Below are 21,602 nucleotides of genomic sequence, written 5' to 3'. Positions count from 1 at the left end.
ATAATATCCCACGGCACTCCTTGATTATAAACACACTAGTGTGCCTTGGCACTGGTTGGAAAAATCACTGGTTCAAATGCATGGATGGGCAACACGAATTTACTCTGTAGGAGGTTGTGGCCAGATTTGATTGACATGGTTTCACATACAGACTGAAATTTCAGATTAGGGATTCAAAACCGGTGTTAGGATTTCATGGATTATGTCAAACTTCAAAATAAAGTTTCAATACAGGATTATGGTTTCACTGAAGACATTTCAAGCAGCCGCAGTTATAATTTTAAAGTATGGCCAGTGTTAACGAATGTGTTGTGTCGGCGACCTGAAAAGTTGCGCTAAATCCCTTCCATTCGTCCTTCCTCCCTTAATTCCTAAATTAAATTAGTTTGTCAAATCCACCTTGTAATGTTCTATTACAAATTGAACACATAGGTGGTGCACCAAACCAGCCTAATGGCTGACACAACCCACCCGTCCGTCCCCCGCCGGAAAATTGTGAATGGTACGCTCCGTTGCCAAGGTGCTTGTGGAAGCCAGTTCGCTTCGCTTCAATTTAGCACGCCTGCCGTCAACCGTTCGCTAAACTAAGTTGTCGCTGAAGGGTGAGTTAAACGTTTCGCCGGACACAACTCCAAAGTGCTTGTGTTTATTTTACGAGCGCTTTGTGAGCACGGTGGTCGCCAGTCCGACTCCGAAAATGGGAGTCTCACTAGCGCTAGCTTCGTTCGCGGTAGCTCAGCTCAGTATTCAAACTTTGGAACTTACTTTGTCATCTTGCAAGCTTCGGAATATGTGTACAGTACCTGATTAATCCTAACACTGGAATGTGATGTCTTAAAGTAGGCTTTTGGGGCCAAACCACATCTTGGCTGAGCTTTCATGGGCAAAAGGAATGCAAGTGGCGTCTTTGCAAGTGGCGTCTTTGCTGGGAAAAAAAACCCTTGCTCCTCCTCGTCTGACATTTTGAAAATTCAAGAAAATAAAGACACTTAACCCCATATTAGTTACAAGATGTGGATTATGAATGTTGAGGGGAAGACTTTCAATGCTTGTATCCATTATCATAGACATCACATGGGTCTGGAAAAATAAATCTTGACTGTAGCATTTCAGTAGATCTCTTAGGACTAATCTCACTCTGCTTTTCACTTTGGACTCAATCAAGTCCTCTTAGACTGCTTATTCTTACTTAAATGTTGTGTCTCGTATATTTTGCAGCAAAGATGGGACAGAAGAAGAATTTTGAAATTAACTTTGGCACCCGGCGTCCAATTGACTTACGAGGATAAATCATCATCTACAATCTTGGCTTTTTCCCCCTCTCCAACTACGGAAGCCAAGTTCCATCCCTGCCAGATGCAGCTCCATATAACCTAATGTGTCACCATGGACCACAAAGAGGTCAATATTCCAACTGTTGATGTGCCTGATTATAACAACCCACTCCAGTTTGTTTCCGTCACTCTATGACTGACAGTCTGTTGTAATGCACATGGCTGATTCAGCATTAGTGACACTCATTGCCTCCGCTTATTAGTCTTAAGAATATCAGCACTCATCTGACTCAGTGGTTAAATCTTGTATTCTTGGTCTCTAAAGTTATCTTTTGGCCGCTCTTGTAAACGTTATCGTGTCGGTTAGTTGCGTCCTGCTGTACTATAGTGTCAATTGTGTAGTCTTTAAGTACAACAAGCCCCTGGGACCTGATACACTGCTTGTGACAATATGCTTGCCTGTCACTGGCCACCAATGGGGCCTCATGAGATGCCATCTCGAGTTACACAGCCTGTGAAGTACAGTATTAAGTTCAGTGACAGGTGTGTAGTGTTGGCAAGCCATTCTGAATTTGTCATCATCACTTATGTACCCTTTGAAGCCAGCATTAGCTCCCCACAAGATTGAGAGCCTTGATATCGAACACCTTTTTGTTCCAGGATGTACTTTACATAATATATAGTCCAATAACCTACTATACTATTTGTGAGCAGTAGGGACCAAACCCTGCCAAAAAAACTGTGAGTCCTCCGAAAACAGTTTAGAATTGCTTGCAATCACACCCGTGGGCACGGGAGGTTCACAGAATACTAAAAAGCGGGAGTCACAATTTAAATTACGCATATACAAACTAGACAAAAAGTTAATATGAATCCGGAAAAAAAAACCCTTTGTCCTCAGGTGCATACGGAATTGGACCCGATATCCGCACGGCTACAGCAGGATGGTTTGCCTCCGGGGGCCAGTCCGGAGGAGCGCCAGCACCACCTTTGGCGGCGGCTCCTCGACACCGAAGCGGCGCTGCAGCTGTCCGCCCAGGAGCTGTGTAATTTGCGCTCGCAACAGGCCAACGAGATGAAGGAGGTGAGACTCTTAGTACAGTGTTTCTTTTGTATTGTTCTTTCGTCTGCTTATGTCACTTTTGAAATGTGTTCTTTTGGTTTTCTAGGTGGACAGCTATGTAGCGCATATCCGCGGCCTGCTGCAACAGCGCGAGTGCGTAACTGCTGAATATAAGAGAGACAATGAGCAACTGCAACAAGAGCTCCACCGTATCAGACAGCAACAAGGTGAGACTTGTGCAACTTTTGCTGCACATCACATTCATTCAGTGAATAGACTACAGTGATGACAAAAAAAAATGTTAAGGACCGTCATCTTTCGGGTGGAATTTCAGGATGGACCTTTAACTCATTCAATCCCAGCCATTTTCACTTCAGCAACTCCCTCAATCCCAGCGTTTTACTGGATTTTGATTGATCTTGCAAGGCCCACAGAATATTTGGTTCAATGCTATTTAAACATGGAGCCTACCAAAATAAAGACTTGCTTCTTTCAGCAGAATTTTTATTTTTTTTATCTTTTTCCATTCTTCAGCTATCTGCATTACAAAATGGCTGTTTCATGAAAATGGCGATGCAAACTAACACTTTTCAAATCCAGCCTCAAAACACATCTGTTTCGACAAGCCTATTCACTCAGACCATAAAGCCATTATTTTATTTATTTATTTATTTTTGTTGTATTTATTTTTTCTTATTTGATGTTGTTTTTAACATTGTACTCGTGATTTTAACTGCTTGTTGTAAGGTGTCCTTGAGTTTCTAGAAAGGCGCCCACAAATAAAATGTATTATTATTATTATTATTGTAAAAAAAGAACTTTTTGTAAAAGCATGCATTTCAAGCACGTGAGGCACCACTGCCACCTACTGGTCGCTTTTTTTATATGATTTACAATGCATACGGCTTATTCTCTTTCACAGATTGCATCAGACCCTCCTCCTCTCTGACCCAAAAAAAAAAAAAAGACTTGGACGTACAAGTACGTCCTTGGTAGGCGGGGCCTAATTTTAAAAGTACGTCTTGTGGAATTAAAGTGTTAAAGGTGAACAAAATTTGACCTTCACTCAAACTTTTGAATTCCCGTGTCGAACGGTTCAGTAATTTTTGCATAATATGCTGTCCTTTGACAATGAGCTGAATGGCGAAATTTTCAAAACTTTTCAAATTTCACCCAAACTTTTTGTGAGCAGTGCACACACTATGCCTCGTGCCTCGTGAGGCTTACTTCCCACTGGTGTTTGACAAAAACTGTCTTTCAGAGATTCAGAGCAAAGAGATGGCGGAGATGTTGGCCCAGGAAGACCTTGGGGAGATGGGCCTGAGCAGCCCCAGCGAGCAGGTGGCTTATCTACTAGTAGAGAGGGCAACACTCCTGGAGAGGCTCGAGGCTGCCGAGAGAAGACTGGAGCGGCAGAACTTTTCTGGCAACGTAAAGGATGTCCAGTTACAGGTGAAGAGAACACCACTTACAAGTGCTGCTTATGTCGTGTATATTTAGTGACTTCTTTTACGCCGTTGTCAGGCACTAAAAAAAACGTCATTGTTATCATCAGCTTGTTTTTATGGTGTGAAATCGAACCACCATTTAGAAGATAAGAAATGATGTCACCAGATGTGGTCACGTCCCGTGTTTGCCAGCAGGGGGCGGGCTTTCTGCCCGCCGTTTACTCACCTGTCACCCATTTGGGAGTAATTGCTCAGCCTTTATTTGGACGCTCTGGCAGTCTACTCACTGCCGGAGAATTCCACGCCGCGCCAATATTCTCTCGCTCAAACTACTATTTGGATTATTTGTTGCCTCTTAGCCTTGTGGCTGTTATTACGCGCCATTATTCCTATTACGTACGAAATTTATATAATCGTCTAATCAGACCTTCCTTGCCATTTGTTTTCCGCAAGCGTTTTCTGCTGTTCCCTTTATTCTATCCCTGGTTCTTATTTTGACCAGCGTTTTTTGTTATTCTCCCTGTCGGGTATTTTGTGTTCGTCATTAAAGACTCCTTTTGTTCTCTGACAAAATCTCTTTTGTGTCTGCTATTTCGGGGATTCACCTTTCAGTTATTTTGTTGTGCACGAAGCAATAATTCCATCGCTTCGGGCACAACGTGTCAGATGTCACCTTTTAAGTGTTGTCGCCTTAAGGATCCAGTCAGATTGGAGTATTTTTGCCTGAAATTTTCAGAATTTCTTTGATGTGTGATTAACCAGCATTTCTATTCCCAAATTAATTTATTTTATTTGCATTTCTGTGTTTCTCTGCAGTCGAAAAACTCCAATTCAAATTCAGGTTCTTGTTCATCTCTGTAAATGGGAATGTCATTGCCATGATTAAAGTAAACATCTTTGACCAATGAGCACAGGTGCGAGCCACCCCATGAATGCAGCAGTGCCTTCTGGAACCCATTCTAATATGAAAAGACAAAAAATACATATATTATAAGTATATATTTAAATACACTTGGAGTCCTCCTTTTACTTTAAGTATTTTTCCCCATCTTCACATTTTACAAGAATCTGTTTTCATGAGGTTCTCCAACAGCATTTCTCAACCTTCAACCACACGTTGAATGTGCGATTTTCAGTTGATCTCTTTAATTTCGAGTGCGTACTGTATGTCAAGCATCGGGTTCAAGCATACGTCTTTTGATCGACGTGTCCACGTGCACCCCCTCATGAATTTAGCGAAATTCTTCTGCATTCTGCTGGTCACAGAAACCAGTGTGGCGCCTCCTTCGGCCTTTTTTTTTTGTCCTCTCCTAATCTTATTGTTTGGTCTGCTGCTGTACATGCTGGTCTTTGCTCTCAGCAGGGCTCATCCCAGACTCCATGGAAGAAGCTGTTTGGGCTCCGCAGGTCTGCTCAGAACAAAAACAATATTACCCCTGTAGGTTCCCCTCTCAAGACTAACTAACTCAACTAACAAACGGCCACGATTTGAAAAACCACACGGACATCTTCTTCTGTGGCTTATTTGACCGTGGCCTTGCTTGTTACTACTGGGACTTGCATGACCACTGTAATGGTTTTCCCACTAAAACGCGTCCTTGTGCTGGAAACCGAAGGGCTGCACGGGCATGTTGCGATTGCCAGCATGAGAAACATTTGCTGTTGCACTTATGCAGGTCAATTGTAATACAACACGTTGTCTGATAGCTCTCACTATGTTGCAGAGGTTGCACCGATGATGAGCTGAACTCACTCTTCAAAATGCACGTCTCTGACAAGACTCACTTTGTCTACTCCCAAGCCGGCTGTCGAATGCACCCGTCATTGATGCCTGTCTGGTACCCAACAACAGGCACACAGTGAAGAGCTGTCCCGCGAGCAAAATGAACGCCGGCGGCTGGAGCGCGACTTGGAGGAGGCCTCGAGCAGGCTGGAAATGGCTCATCAAGAAATCCGAAGGCTCAACAATGAGATGGATGTGGCTAAAAGCAACAGCCTAGACCCATGCGGTGTGTTATTCTAATGATGCAATTCGATTTTTAGTACTACAGCAACTCAAACTTTCTTCAGGCTGCTTCTACTTAACATCTGTTTTGTCTTCATAGTCGCCTGCAAGGAAAGGAAGTATATTTGTACCTTACAAAATCAAAAACATTTTTTTTCTCAGGGTCTGAGCTTCAGGAAACACTCCAAGAACTCGACATTCTCAAGAAAGAAGTGGACAAACTAAAGCAGTGCGGTGAGTTTGTGGACATTTTGTGTGTGGCATTCGGATACTGCAGCAAGATAAGTATTTATTTATTCTTGAGTATATTTCTCATTGATCTGTGGCTCAATTGTTTTTTTTAGTATGTTCTCATAAGGTTTAAAATAATTTCATGTCAACATTACAGGTTTGGAGGGGGGGGGGGGGGTGTTTACGCTTGTATTTTGTAAATAATGACCGGTACCAAAGCAATATGTTTTTAGTCTAATTAATATGAATACATGATCTGTCAGAGAAATTCCAGGACTGGAAACAACCATCCATCCATCCATCATTTTGGACCGCTTAATCCTCACTAGGGTCGCGGGGGGTGCTGGAGCCTATCCCAGCCGTCTTCGGGCAGTAGGCGGGGGACACCCCGGATCAGTTGCCAGCCAATCGCAGGGCACACAGAGACGAACACCTTCCATGCTCACATTCACACCTAGGGTCAATTTAGAGCGTCCAATCAGCCCACCATGCATGTTTTTGGAAGGTGGGAGGAAACCGGAGCACCCGGAGAAAACCCACGCAGGCCCGGGGAGAACATGCAAACTCCACACAGGGAGGCCGGAGCTGGAATCGAACCCGGTACCTCTGCACTGTGAAGCCGACGTGCTAACCACTGGACTACCGGGCATATTTCCAATGCAAGCTATAGACTTGAGAGTAGAGCTACTGCTGCTCTACATCGAGAAGAGCCAGATGAGTTCGCTTTCGTGCATCCTCAACGCCTTCCTGGTGAGGTGTTCCAAGCACGTTCCACAGGGAGCAGGAAACCCGGAGACAATCCAGGACATACTGGAAAGACTGTCTTCCAGCGTGCTTGAGAACGGCTCAAAATTCCCCCAGAAGGGTGGTGAGAAGTGGTTGGGAGGGGGAAGACTGGGCTCCCCAACTGAAGCTGATGCCCCCTCAACTCAACTCCAGATAAGCGGAAGGAAATGATTCGATGGATGGATGGAGGGAGGGATCACACCAGCCCTGGAACCAATTCAGAACAAAACCCAAAACCTTGGTTCAGTTGTAATTGCCCTTACTGTATTCATAATGATGTGATTTTTCAGATATGATGAAGCTGCAGCGGGCCGAAGAGGAAAGTGGCAGACTAGATGCTGACAACCGAAGTTTGAGGGAGCTGGTGTGCTCTTTAGAGTCTCAGAAGAAAATTCTTCTCGAGCAGGTTAGAGTTATTGTATAAATGGATTTGAATTGAGCTTATACAGCAGCTTGGGGGTGTGCGGGGGGTGTTTGTCCAGTTGGAAACAAGGGACATAGACCAAGATTCTTCCCTGAAAGTGGATGAGAGGCAAGACAACAATTGCAGCGAACGACCCAACATGTCAACGAACGAATCCGATCCGACACACAAACGGTAAAAGTGTCGTCTTTAACGACAGTCTCTCCATCGATAGAGCTAACTCGACTGACGAATCCTATTCGATGTCAGCTGTCATGCAGCGATTGAGGACAGACTGGTTCAGGTGAGAGAGCTGGAGCGTCAACTCCAAAGGCTGCGCAAGGAGCAGGAGGAGCTGGAGGAGAGGAACGAGGAACTGGAGGCTCTCCTCGGCGAGGCCCAGAATGCCAGCAAGGAGGAGAGGCTTCGCCACGACGGAGAACTGGAGGGGCTCCATCGAAGGGTAACGATCAACATTAAACCCCGCAAAATGCTGTAATTCTGGGATTGATAGTTCATATTTTGACAGAATAGTGGAAGATAGGCACTTACGTCCAAGTCATGCAACTCCAGTATTCAAAGAGAGGGTCCAAGGTTGAGTTTTAGGGGCCATCTCCTTGAAGGGTCAGTAATTGATGTGAAGTGATCATGCAGATCAAAAACCTTGAGGGAGAGCTGAAGAAGCAGGAAACTCAAGAGAAGTTGTTAAAGAATGGCGAAGAGGTCAAAACCACGGAGTCCTTCTTGCAGCGGGTAAGGAAGCCTTCATGTCTGTGTGATAACAGTTCTTAAGCTCACGACCACGTCAATAAACGAGAAAGAGTCTCTATGAGGCATCTCAATATTTCCCTTTGTGCTTTGAGCATCATAAATATCTTACGTACATTGAAAGCAACACACATGTAATGACTGGGTCTGATTTTAATTGATCTGTTGATGTTGATCACATTTTGAGGACTTGGAACAACTGTCATGGACACACTATGCTGTCGTCTATTTGGTTGTGGTTTTGTCCAGGATGCTTTTCCAAATACATTTACTGAAAATGGTGCAAAGCGTAAAAAAAATAACATTTATAATAACAATAATAATAATTAGGCGGCCCGGTAGTCCAGTGGTTAGCACATCGGCTTCACAGTGCAGAGGGTACCGGGTTCGATTCCAGCTCCGGCCTCCCTGTGTGGAGTTTGCATGTTCTCCCCGGGCCTGCGTGGGTTTTCTCCGGGTGCTCCGGTTTCCTCCCACATTCCAAAAACATGCGTGGCAGGCTGATTGGACGCTCTAAATTGTCCCTAGGTGTGAGTGTGGTTGCAAATGGTTTTTCGTTTCTGTGTGCCCTGCGATTGGCTGGCAACCGATTCAAGGTGTCCCCCGCCTACTGCCCGAAGACAGCTGGGATAGGCTCCAGCACCCCCCGCGACCCTAGTGAGGATCAAGCGGCTCGGAAGATGAATGAATGAATGAATGAATAATAATAATTTTAAAAAAATACCCCACCAATGTTAAAAAAATCCTGGATCCAAGTCCAAAATTCAACATGGTCCTTCTCTGCCCCATTCCTCCACGAAGTTCAATGGAGGGACAAGAAGTAAAAAAGTGACATTAACTGGCTTGTAGGTGAAAGCAGCACTAAACCGACAATGGCAGTTTTCCCCTCTCGCATAAAGTAATGGAAAGACGCCATGATTGAAATCAAGACATGACCCCCAAATGCAGTCATACAACGAAAGCAAACGTGTCATGTCGCTTTGTCTCTGCATATCAAGCACCTACGGGACAGTGGCCCAGAGAGAATGGCTTTGCTGGAAGCTCGTCTGACCGAGGAAAAGGACTGGAGGAAACAACTCGAGCTCGACCTCAGTGCTGCTCAGACTGCCCTAAAAAAAGACAAGGAGGTATTTACAGTACATCACACGGCTTCATTGGATATGTTGCATTTTTCTCACTGTGTAAAATTTGAAACGCTTTTTCTGATCTCAACCAAGGCTTTGCAGATCGGTGAGAGGGAGCTGAAGAAGCTCAGACTTGAGGTCAACAGTCTCACGACTGAATGCCAACAAGGGAAAACCCTCATCAAGGGTCTCAACCAAGTCAAGGGCGAAAAGGCTGTTCTGGAGGAGAAGGTTTGCCAGATGTTGTCTTGAGTATTGCTATTTTTGTAACAGGGCGGCACGGTACACAGGAGTGGTTCTGCCTGATAGTGCAGAGGTGCAGGGTTCGATTCCGGCTCCTGTGTGGTGGAGTTTGCATGTTCCCTCCGCTTCTCCGCTTTCCTCCCACATTCCAAAAACATGCATGGCAGGCTGATTGAACACTCCAAATTGTCCCTAGGTGTGAGTGTGAGCGTGGATGGTTGTTTGTCTCTGTGTGCCCTGCGATTGGCTGGCAACTGGTTCGGGGTGCACCCCGCCTAATGTCCGAAGACGGCTGGGATAGGCTCCAGCACGCCCACCACCTTCAGGCGGATAAATGCATTGGAAAATGAATGAATGGATGGATATGGTAGAACATCACCTCAAACCAAACTTTAGCATAGCCCAACCTGCTTCTGGCTCTTCTTCCTGAAATTACATTTTTTTTATATTAACACTGAGATATACATAGCGGGACTGAGATATAGATCAATGCTAAAATTCACATACTAATAATATGATTGAGTATAGACAGGGTTCTTCTAAAACAGTCAAATCAGCATTACATTTAAAAAATAATAATAATAATAATAAATTCCGGGGCGGCCCGGTAGTCCAGTGGTTAGCACGTCGGCTTCACACTGCAGAGGTGCCGGGTTCGATTCCAGCTCCGGCCTCCCTGTGTGGAGCTTGCATGTTCTCCCCGGGCCTGCGTGGGTTTTCTCCGGGTGCTCCGGTTTCCTCCCACATTCCAAAAACATGCGTGGCAGGCTGATTGGACGCTCTATATTGTCCCTAGGTGTGAGTGTGGTTGCGAATGGTTGTTCGATTCTGTGTGCCCTGCGATTGGCTGGCAACCGATTCAGGGTGTCCCCCGCCTACTGCCCGGAGACAGCTGGGATAGGCTCCAGCACCCCCCGTGACCCTAGTGAGGATCAAGCGGCTCGGAAGATGAATGAATGAATGAATGAATAATAATAAATTCCCATTCGTTATGTGTTTCAGTTAGCCCAGATGGAGCGAGCTCACCGTCGACTCCAGAGTGAGTTGGAGTGTCGCAAAGACAGTAATCACAGCCAAAAAAACCTTCGGGATAACAGAATTCAGGTGGATCAACTGCAAGAGCAGGCTGACCGACTGACCAAAGAACTAATCGGCCTTCAGACAGAAAACAACACACTCAGGTTGGTGGAATTTAAGGTGCCATGACAGGATGTCCGAGCCAATCTTTCTTATTTAGCTCACATGTGTTGGCTTGTCCAGGAATGAGATGTCCTCTGAGCGGCGGCAGACCGTTGAGCTGCAGGTCAAACTGAGCGACAGCATCCGGGAGAAGCTGGAGGTTGAGGGAAAAAGAGAGAAACTGGAGCTCGAGATACAACGCCTCAAAGAACAGCTGCAGCAGCAGCAGGGAAAATGCTGTTTGGCTAATGAAGCACTTCAGTTCGAGTCAGGCTTAGGTCCAGCAGAGAAGATCAGCCAAAAATGCTTGGATCAGGTAACTGCTTTGAACTTTCTCTGTCAAAACTATTTAGTTTACCCAAAATAAATAAATAAATAACATAATATGAGGCGCACCTTCAATTAATGGCCTATTTTGTAATTTTTTCATATATTGGATGTGCTGCATTATAAGACGCAATCTACAATGCATCCACTAGATGGAGCTGCGCTCTAGGAAATGACAACAGAACGATCAGATGTCAGTAAAACGTATTTAATAAAGCAGCGACACAGTTCACTTAACCAACAGCAATTTATAACATTGACTTGTTAACGTTGAACTCTCTCGTGTGTTCAACTGTGTAACCCGATTGCCTTAAGTTTGAATTCTGCATTGTAAGCATGTCTCTAGCCAGGAGCCATTTTGGGGGGTCGACATATTACCGTAATAACCATACACAAGGTGCATTGTATTTTAAGGCACGCTGTGAGCTTTTAAAAAAATTGAAGGCGTTTAGGTGCGCCTTTCAGTGCGGAAAATCTGCTTTATATGGCTCATCATCTCGTTTGATTAATTTGATGCACTAGCTGGAATGAACGCTTCAGACCATAAACAGATCCACATTGATCCCTTAGCTGACGCCCTTAGCATGTTCCAGCATGTTTTATATAGTTCTTGAAAGTTCTGAATACAGCGCAACCGTGAATGATTTAATTTTTCAAATACTCAGGCCTCCCATTTTATCATTAATCAAATCTGGTTCATAATGGGGTCTTTATATCATTTCATTCCATGTCTCTTCATTTCCTCATTAGTCCCTGGACATAGTCCTCAGTCAGAGGACAGAAGAGGCTAAACAATTGAAGCATGACCTGCAAAGGGTACAGAGCCTCTTCAGCTCCGCAGAACGAGAACTGCGCTATGAAAAGGAGAAGAACACAGACCTGAAGAGACACAACACCCTGCTGGACAATGAAAAACATAAGGTGTTTTTTTTTCTTTTTTGTATTTGTTGGACAGCTATTTAACTTTTAAACAATTTTTAAAATCTGAGACAGACCACACATCACGATTAAAAAAAAAAAAGTTGTCAATGAACAGTTTTGGTCATTGTGTGCCTGTGTGTGGGGTCTGATGTGACTATCTCAGCATGAACCACACACGTAAAGAATTCTCTTTCTTTATTCTCTCACACCTGATCTCACAAATGCATAGCCAAGCAGGCACTTCCGTGCTTTTGCACCGATGGTTGCCGAGTGTTTCCGAAGAGGACCACAGGCGGGAGTGATATCGACCAAAAAAAAAAGTCTTGCTTTGGAAAATATTTCCCGCCATTTGGGACAACAACAAACAAAAGGAAATAAGATATAAAATATTATAAGATTGTCAGGCATTTGACGTCCTTTATTGGTAAAGGGTAAAATTGGGACAAAAGCAATCCGATTGTCTTTGTTAACCTCAATGGAGGAGTGAGTAGCACATTCAAGTAAATGTTGCTCATAATAACATTGCCTCCTTTAGCTTTCTGCAGAGCTGAAGCAGGCGCAGACCAAGATGGCCCAGATTGAGCAAAGTCTCCACACTCAGATGGCCGGTTCAGAACATCAGCAACAAAAAATCAGAGAGCTGGAGCTGGAGCTGGCACGCAACTTAGCCACCCGCAGCGTCGCCAACAGTCTGCAAGAGGAGTTGCAGGCCGAGAGGGCCAGGGTCATCACTGCTGACAAAAAGGTCAGTGTGTGTGTGGGGGGGGGGGGGGGTTCTGGATTCCTGCCCCTTACCTTCTGCCGTTGTCCAGTATTTGTTTTTTTTTTTACATTTTTATACATTTTTGTAGTCATTCTTCAAAGAATATTCTCAATTATTTTTTATGACACATTATTACCCCCCTGGCCCCCAAAAAAGATCAGTCCTGCATTAAAAAAAATAAAAAACTTCAGATGCTAATTCAAAGTCCATCCATCCATCCATCCATCATCTACCGCTTATCCGGGGCCGGGTCGCGGGGGCAACAGCTTTAGCAGGGAAGCCCAGACTTCCCTCTCCCTAGCTACTTCTTCCAGCTCTCCCCGGGGGATCCCGAGTCGTTCCCAGGCAAGCTGGGTGACATAGTCTCTCCAGCGTGTCCTGGGTCTTCCTCGGGGTCTCCTCCCGGTGGGACATGACCGGAACACCTCACCGGGGAGGCGCTCAGGAGGCATCCGAATCAGATGCCCAAGCCACCTCATCTGGCTCCTCTCGATGTGGAGGAGAAGCGGCTCGACTCTGAGCCCCTCCCGGATGACTGAGCTTCTCACCTTATCTCTAAGGGAGAGCCCGGACACCCTGCGGAGAAAACTCATTTCGGCCGCTTGTATCCGGGATCTCGTTCTTTCGGTCACGACCCATAGCTCGTGACCATAGGTGAGGGTTGGGACGTAGATCGACCGGTAAATTGAGAGCTTCGCCCTTTGGCTCAGCTCCTTCTTCACCACGACAGACCGATACAACGTCCGCATCACAGCAGACGCTGCACCGATCCGCCTGTCGATCTCCCGCTCCCTCCTACCCCCACTCGTGAACAAGACCCCAAGATACTTGAACTCCTCCACTTGGGGTAAGATCTCCTCCCCGACCCGGAGGGGGCACTCCACCCTTTTCCGACTGAGGACCATGGTTTCAGATTTGGAGGTGCTGATTTTCATCCCAACCGCTTCACACTCGGCTGCGAAACGCTCCAGTGAGAGTTGGAGAGCCCCGTTTGAAGGAGCCAACAGCACCACATCATCTGCAAAAAGCAGGGATGTAATACTGAGGCCCCCAAAACGGACCCCCTCAACGCTTCGGCTGCGCCTAGAAATTCTGTCCATAAAGGTTATGAACAGAATCGGCGACAAAGGGCAGCCTTGGCGGAGTCCTACCCCCACTGGAAACGATTCCGACTTACTGCCGGCAATGCGAACCAAACTCTGACATCGGTGGTATAGTGACCGAACAGCCCGTATCAGGGGGTTCGGTACCCCATACCCACGAAGCACCCCCCACAGAACTCCCCGAGGGACACGGTCAAACGCCTTCTCCAGGTCCACGAAACACATGTAGACTGGTTGGGCGAATTCCCACATACCCTCAAGGACCCTGCTAAGGGTGTAGAGCTGGTCCACTGTTCCACGGCCGGGACGAAAGCCACACTGCTCCTCCTCAATCTGAGGCTCGACTTCCTGACGGACCCTCCTCTCCAGCACCCCTGAATAGACCTTACCAGGGAGGCTGAGGAGTGTGATCCCTCTGTAGTTGGAACACACCCTCCGGTCCCCCTTTTTAAAAAGAGGGACTACCACCCCGGTCTGCCAATCCAGAGGCACTCTCCCTGTTGACCACGCGATGTTGCAGAGGCGTGTCAACCAGGACAGCCCCACAACATCCAGAGCCTTGAGGAACTCCGGGCGGATCTCATCCACCCCTGGGGCCTTGCCACCGAGGAGCTTTTTAACCACATCGGTGACTTCAACCACAGAGATAGGAGAGCCCACCTCAGAGTCCCCAGGCTCTGCTTCCTCCAACGAAGGCGTGTTGGTGGAGTTGAGGAGGTCTTCGAAGTACTCTGCCCACCGGTTCACAACGTCCCGAGTCGAAGTCAGCAGCGCCCCATCCCCACTGTACACAGTGTTAGTGGTGCACTGCTTCCCCCTCCTGAGACGTCGGATGGTGGACCAGAATTTCCTCGAAGCCGTCCGGAAGTCGGCTTCCATGGCCTCACCGAACTCTTCCCACGCTCGGGTTTTTGCCTCGGCGACCACCGAAGCCGCGGTCCGCTTGGCCAGTCGATACCCGTCAGCTGCCTCTGGGGTCCCACAGGCCATAAAGGCTCGATAGGACTCCTTCTTCAGCTTGACGGCATCCCTTACTGCTGGTGTCCACCAGCGAGTACGGGGATTGCCGCCACGACAGGCACCAACCACCTTACGGCCACAACTCAGATTGGCCGCCTCAACAATAGAGGCACGGAACATGGTCCACTCGGACTCAATGTCCCCCGTCTCCCCCGGAACATGGGAAAAGCTCTGTCGGAGGTGGGAGTTGAAACTCCTTCTGACAGGGGATTCCGCCAGACGCTCCCAACAAACCCTCACAATACGTTTGGGTCTGCCAGGACGGACCGGCATCTTCCCCCACCATCGGAGCCTACTCACCACCAGGTGGTGATCAGTTGACAGCTCCGCCCCTCTCTTCACCCGAGTGTCCAGAACATGCGGCCGCAAATCCGATGATACAACTACAAAGTCGATCATCGAACTGCGGCCTAGGGTGTCCTGGTGCCAAGTGCACATATGGACACCCTTATGTTTGAACAAGGTGTTCGTTATGGACAATCCGTGACGAGCACAGAAGTCCAATAACAAAACACCACTCGGGTTTTGATCAGGGGGGCCGTTCCTCCCAATCACGCCAATCCAGGTATCACTGTCATTGCCCACGTGAGCATTGAAGTCCCCCAGCAGAACAATGGAGTCCCCAGCAGGAGTACTCTCCAGCACACCCTCCAAGGACTCCAAAAAGGGTGGGTATGCTGAGCTGCTGTTTGGTGCATATGCACAAACAACAGTCAGGACCCGTCCACCCACCCGAAGGCGGAGGGAGGCAACCCTCTCGTCTACTGGTGTGAAACCCAATGTACAGGCACTGAGCCGGGGGGCAATGAGTATGCCCACACCTGCTCTGCGCCTCTCACCGTGAGCAACTCCAGAGTGGAAGAGAGTCCAACCCCTCTCGAGAGAACTGGTACCAGAACCCAGGCTGTGTGTGGAGGCAAGTCCGACTATATCCAGTCGGAAATTCTCTGCCTCACACACCAGCTCGGGCTCCTTCCCTGCCAGAGAGGTGACATTCCATGTCCCAAGAGCTAGCTTCTGCAGCCGAGGATCGGACCGCCAGGGTCCCCGCCTTTGGCTGCCGCCCAGCTCACATTGCACCCGACCCCTTTGGCCCCTCTCATGGGTGGTGAGCCCATGGGAAGGGGGACCCACGTTGCCTCTTCGGGCTGTACCCGGCCGGGCCCCATGGGTGTAAGCCCGGCCACCAGGCGCCTGCCAACGAGCCCCACCTCCAGGCCTGGCTCCAGAGGGGGGCCCCGGTGACCCGCGTCCGGGCAAGGGAAACTGAGATCCATTAATTTTACTCATCATAAGGGGTCTTTTGAGCCGTGCTTTGTCTGGCCCCTCACCTAGAACCTGTTTGCCATGGGTGACCCTGCCAGGGGCATAAAGCCCCAGACAACTTAGCTTCTAGGATCATTGGGACACACAAACCCCTCCACCACGGTAAGGTGACGACTCACGGAGGAATTCAAAAATGAATTTCTGGTTAAATCTTGAACCACTTGGGATAGAGCTGGACAATGCAGGATCGGAAGCTGTCATGGGTTTGGATCTGATCCAGCGCATTTAGCACCATTTATGTCCATCAGTGCAGTTTTCTACAGTGCTTATCCTCGTTAAGGTCATAGGTCAACGGGGCCCGGTATACCCTGGACTTATTGCCAGACAATCGCAAAGCGCCTGTAGACAAACGAGCATTTGCACCATTATACAATTTCAAGTCTTCAATGAACCAAATGAATGTTTTCGAATTGTAAGAGGATGCCAGAGTACCCCGAAACTGGAAGCCCAGTGCCATTTTGTCCTTAGATCAGCCTATTTGGTGTTCATAGCTACAGTTGTAATACATATTAGTCCATAGATCCAGAAGATCCGAACCTGGGTCTTTTTAGCGCTTTGTCTCAGGTGATGTTCGTACAGTTTTAGGTACACTGAGTAGCGCCGATTTGTTATCAATTGCGTTTGATTGTAACGACAGGTTGTGGAGCTGCAGCAACAGCTCAAGACGACACAACACCAGCTGCGCATGGAGGAAGCTCGGTCCAGCGAGAGCAGCCGCCTGGAACGGGACAGCAAAGATTTGTCTGACACTTTGTCCACTTTGAGAGCCCAGCAGCAGGAGGACCACATCAAAAGGTCCGAACAAAGTGCAGAAATGCAACCCAATGACCTGTTTTGACCTGTCCCGTATCGCCAACTACAGCCAAGCTGACCTCACCGTCCATCTCTCTTTTTAAGGAAGCTCTTAGAGCAGCGTGAGGAGGAGCTCCAGCACCAGGTTCGTTCTCTGAGATTGAAAGAGGCCTCGCTCTCCAGAACCAATGCCGAGCTCAGCCACCAAGCACAACAGATGGAGTCAGAACTTAATAAGGCCCGAGAGGAGGTACAGAATGTCTTCACTGTTACCATTTTATATATATATATACATATATATACCATTATATATACCCTTGAAAGAACCGCGGTTAAAATACATGACCTACAATTTCAAGAAAAATGCCGTCCAAAATTTAAATATAAAGTTGCTCCAGGATTTACAAAAAGTAGCTTGATCCCAGCTTCCATTCTTTTGCCTCAGAGTCTATCTTCTTGTATCTACAATTCTATTGCACTGCATACTCTACACCGGGGGTGTCAAACTCATTTTGTCGTGGGACTGTGAAACCATATAAGGAAGTCAAGAATAAGGGTATACTTAATGATAGTTTAAGTTACTGTAATGAGGGTTTTGGTAACAAGAAAACTTCAAATAACTCTCTTATATATTACATACGGTTGGCTGGCAACCGATTCAGGGTGTCCCCCGCCTACTGCCCGAAGACAGCTGGGATAGGCTCCAGCACCCCCCGCGACCTTAGTGAGGATCAAGCGGCTCGGGTAACAAGAAAACTTCAAATAACTCTCTTATATATTACATACGGTTGGCTGGCAACCGATTCAGGGTGTCCCCCGCCTACTGCCCGAAGACAGCTGGGATAGGCTCCAGCACCCCCCGCGACCTTAGTGAGGATCAAGCGGCTCGGGTAACAAGAAAACTTCAAATAACTCTCTTATATATTACATACGGTTGGCTGGCAACCGATTCAGGGTGTCCCCCGCCTACTGCCCGAAGACAGCTGGGATAGGCTCCAGCACCCCCCGCGACCTTAGTGAGGATCAAGCGGCTCGGGTAACAAGAAAACTTCAAATAACTCTCTTATATATTACATACGGTTGGCTGGCAACCGATTCAGGGTGTCCCCCGCCTACTGCCCGAAGACAGCTGGGATAGGCTCCAGCACCCCCCGCGACCTTAGTGAGGCTCAAGCGGCTCGGAAGATGAATGAATGAATGAATATATTACATACGAGAATTTGAGGTTTTGGTCCAAATTTTAGGAAGCATCATAGAAGTCAACATGTTTGATTTGCTTTCGCGGGCCACATCAAATGATGTGGCGGGCCAGATCTGGCCCCCGGGCCATGAGTTTCACACCAATGCTCTACACCCAAGTGTGTCTGCTTCGAGAAAACGAATGTTGTTTTTTTTGGGAGGGGGGGCCGGGGGGGTTCCCTCCGGTTCAGACAGATGGCAAGTTTATTTGTCTTTCAGATAAGAGATGATCAAGCCTCTTGTCGCAGACTGAAGGATGATCTAGCGGCCAGTCAGCTCGATTGTGACAGAATGCAGGGAGAGCTCAAGCAGGTGTTCGTCCAGCTGAATACATACGTCAGGTCAAAAGTCGTTTTCTTTCATGGAACGTAACTTTAAACGTTTTTCAGCATGCACATCGTCTCATCGAACGTAGGTCTAACCTAACACGTGGGAGGGCAATGCTTCGGGTTAATAGCTTCATTGCGATTCTAACTAGGAAGTACAATGAAAAGCAGAGTCGACACAAGACCAAACTACATCAGGCCAAGCAGATCTTTGTCCAAGCAACCGCGCAACGGGACAACGCCATCCAGAAACTGGAGAATGACTTAGCCCTGGCCGCCGGTCTCTTGAACAAGGTCAGGATGATGCTGCCACCTGCCGCCATATTGTGTTACCAATTTGGACGCAGGTCCTCATTGGAAAAGTTCATCGTGAATTGCGTGCAAATTACTCCGAACCTACAGGAAAAGGAGAGCACCCATAATGTGATGGAGGAAAATGAGAAGCTTCTGGAGGAGAAAAGGACGCTGTTGTTGAAGATAAGCGAGGCGGAGGAGATGGGCAGCAATGGCATGAGGGCAGCTTCCACTGTCCAACACAGGTGTCGATTTGATTTTTTTTTATTTTTTTACCTTTTCAACAGCATATTTGACAGTCCTTCCCATGGATAAGTCAATTAGTTGAGAGTGGTCGTCACAGAGAAACTTGCACTGAAGGAACAGTGTGTCTCTCCAAGGGTCATTGTCTTAGAAGCAGAAAACAGGCGCCTACAGGATCAAACTTTGAAGCTGTCCAATCAGGTCAGTGCCTTGGAGCGTGCCTTGAGGAACGCCCGGTCCTTCAACGGCAATGAGGTAACACACAATTGTGCGCACTCACACACGCAAACTGCAAGCGACTGTTCTAGCTCAACCTCTGTATAGTGAATTCCTCTTCTACTCCGAGTTTAACACATTGACTGTGTCAATCAAACAGAATTCCAAGAAAACTCTTCGTGACGGCATCATTGAAACATCGAATTTAAGGTACGAGTCTAAAACGAAAGACGAATCATGATTGTCAAGTGCCACATTTCTACCACCAGACATATTCATTCATGTTGCATCTGTTCTCACTAGCCTCACATCCGGTACTTATGACCCCTGGGACTTGTTGGAAGCCATCTCCCGCAGCAAGTTGGAGCACGTGTCGGACGGCACGCGAGCGTCTGTATCCGCGCAGCAGCCGCCAGAACAAGGCTACCTGAACCTTGTTTCGCCACTCTTTCCGCCTGACACAACCGTGGAGAGTCCAAATAGCAGTGAGGACGCGTGACAGGCAGCGGAACCTGACAACGAAAAGGCAAATGGTAAAAAATATATTTGAAATGAAAAGACTAATAATAATAATAATAATAACCGAACCCCCTGATACGGGCTGTTCGGTCACTATACCACCGATGTCAGAGTTTGGTTCGCATTGCCGGCAGTAAGTCGGAATCGTTTCCAGTGAGGGTGGGACTCCGCCAAGGCTGCCCTTTGTCGCAGATTCTGTTCATAACCTTTATGGACAGAATTTCTAGGCGCAGCCGAAGCGTTGAGGGCGTCCGTTTTGGGGGCCTCAGTATTGCATCCCTGCTTTTTGCAGATGATGTGGTGCTGTTGGCTCCTTCAAACGGGGCTCTCCAACTCTCACTGGAGCGTTTCACAGCCCAGTGTGAAGCGGTTGGGATGAAAATCAGCACCTCCAAATCTGAAACCATGGTCCTCAGTCGGAAAAGGGTGGAGTGCCCCCTCCGGGTCGGGGGGGAGATCTTGCCCCAAGTGGAGGAGTTTAAGTATCTTGGGGTCTTGTTCACGAGTGAGGGCAGGAGGGAGCGAGAGATCGACAGGCGGATCGGCGCAGCGTCTGCTGTGATGCGGACGTTGTATCGGTCTGTCGTGGTGAAGAAGGAGCTGAGCCAAAGGGCGAAGCTCTCAATTTACCGGTCGATCTACGTTCCAACCCTCATCTATGGTCACGAGCTATGGGTCGTGACCAAAAGAACGAGATCCCGGTTACAAGCGGCCGAAATGAGTTTTCTCTGCAGGGTGTCCGGGCTCTCCCTTAGAGATAAGGTGAGAAGCTCGGTCATCCGGGAGGGGCTCCGAGTCGAGCCGCCTCTCCTCCACATCGAGAGGAGCCAGATGAGGTGGCTTGGGCATCTGATTCAGATGCCTCCTGAGCGCCTCCCTGGTGAGGTGTTCCGGGCATGTCCCACCGGGAGGAGACCCCGAGGAAGACCCAGGACACGCTGGACAGACTATGTCACCCAGCTGGCCTGGGAACGCCTCGGGATCCCCCGGGGAGAGCTGGAAGAAGTAGCTAGGGAGAGGGAAGTCTGGGCTTCCCTGCTAAAGCTGTTGCCCCCGCGACCCGGCCCCGGATAAGCGGTAGAAGATGGATGGATGGATAATAATAGCATACCATTCTTCAAAAAAGGGTATTAAAATGACAGATTCTTATTGTCATTCTAATGTTAATGGAACAAGATGCAGGACAAAGTATGTCAGGCCAGTGAATGTTGAAATGATATCTGACTGAGATTTAAAATAGCACTTTATCACAAGTATGTTTACATTTAGGAAAATGTCGGAAGGGAATAATTTGCATTTTGATCTTTTTTTTTATATTTTGTTTTCAAAACCATAATTTGTACTTTGATGTTGACAGTGTTATCACATTTAGTGATGATGTTGCCTGTGCAGTTTTCTATGCCATAGTATGCACCAAGCAGCCACAAAAATTCTGACCATGACGTGAGATCATGACAGCCAACAACAGCGCTGCGTCAAATCTTCTGCCTTTCTCAAGTGCTGGCGTGAGGCCGAAACCTCATGTCTCACAATAGTTTAATGTTTTTTTCACAAATATGTACTTTTGGATGGTCCTTATGTACAGATGCTATTTTTGACTTTTTTTTTTTTTAAATGACAAAAATGGACGTTTTTCACAGGACAGCGATGATAGATAAATCACGATAGGCCCTCGACTAATGTAAGCCCCTGGGGTCCAGTTCATGTAAGCCTGTTTGTAAAGGTGCGCCTAACTAAGAGGGAACTTTGGTACCATTGCATCACAGTACATAAAATAGGTACAGAAGAAACTTTTTTTGTGTAAAACGTGTCAAAATGACAAAGTGTGACTTTGTCTTGCTGCTGTGTGATAAGGATAAGGTTGATAAATATCAGTGTGCATGGAACTCAAAAGAACCTTGACTAAGTAAATGTTTTTGTACCAACTATTTTCATAAATAAAGAACGCCACACAAGTGCTTTTGTGCGTCTTGCTCCGCATGTATCCGG

General features: G+C 47.4%; 1 protein-coding gene across 2 annotated transcripts; it reads left to right on the top strand.

The window, feature by feature from the left end:
• The first annotated feature begins 462 nt into the window (after positions 1-462).
• On the top strand, positions 463-19,672 carry ccdc30 (coiled-coil domain containing 30). 2 transcript variants are annotated; one of them, XM_052059167.1, is made up of 26 exons: positions 463-602; positions 1,219-1,401; positions 2,176-2,358; positions 2,444-2,564; positions 3,599-3,789; positions 5,149-5,223; positions 5,638-5,794; positions 5,953-6,024; positions 7,098-7,213; positions 7,290-7,405; positions 7,481-7,673; positions 7,865-7,963; positions 8,977-9,105; positions 9,196-9,333; positions 10,348-10,526; positions 10,606-10,840; positions 11,602-11,772; positions 12,308-12,517; positions 16,622-16,779; positions 16,882-17,026; positions 18,235-18,356; positions 18,494-18,635; positions 18,744-18,880; positions 19,016-19,133; positions 19,255-19,304; positions 19,398-19,672. In XM_052059167.1, exons 2-26 carry the CDS (start codon positions 1,387-1,389, stop codon positions 19,591-19,593), a joined length of 3,468 nt encoding a protein of 1,155 aa, XP_051915127.1. In that variant the 5' UTR covers positions 463-602; positions 1,219-1,386; the 3' UTR covers positions 19,594-19,672. The 2 variants fall into 2 exon arrangements, with proteins under 2 accessions (XP_051915127.1, XP_051915128.1); XM_052059168.1 differs by lacking the exon at positions 5,149-5,223.
• The last annotated feature ends 1,930 nt before the right edge of the window (positions 19,673-21,602 follow it).

Source organism: Hippocampus zosterae, chromosome 2 (assembly GCF_025434085.1).
Source record: "Hippocampus zosterae strain Florida chromosome 2, ASM2543408v3, whole genome shotgun sequence".
NCBI classification, from domain to species: Eukaryota; Metazoa; Chordata; class Actinopteri; order Syngnathiformes; family Syngnathidae; genus Hippocampus; species Hippocampus zosterae.
This window is presented reverse-complemented; position numbering and strand designations above follow the sequence as displayed.

What these genes read in the sequence shown, in the direction of transcription:
- ccdc30 (XM_052059167.1), top strand. An exon ending in CGGAGTCCTTCTTGCAGCGG is followed by an intron (nt 7,964 to 8,976) that starts GTAAGGAAGCCT and finishes CTGCATATCAAG; the next exon opens with CACCTACGGGACAGTGGCCC. An exon ending in ACAGAAAACAACACACTCAG is followed by an intron (nt 10,527 to 10,605) that starts GTTGGTGGAATT and finishes TGGCTTGTCCAG; the next exon opens with GAATGAGATGTCCTCTGAGC.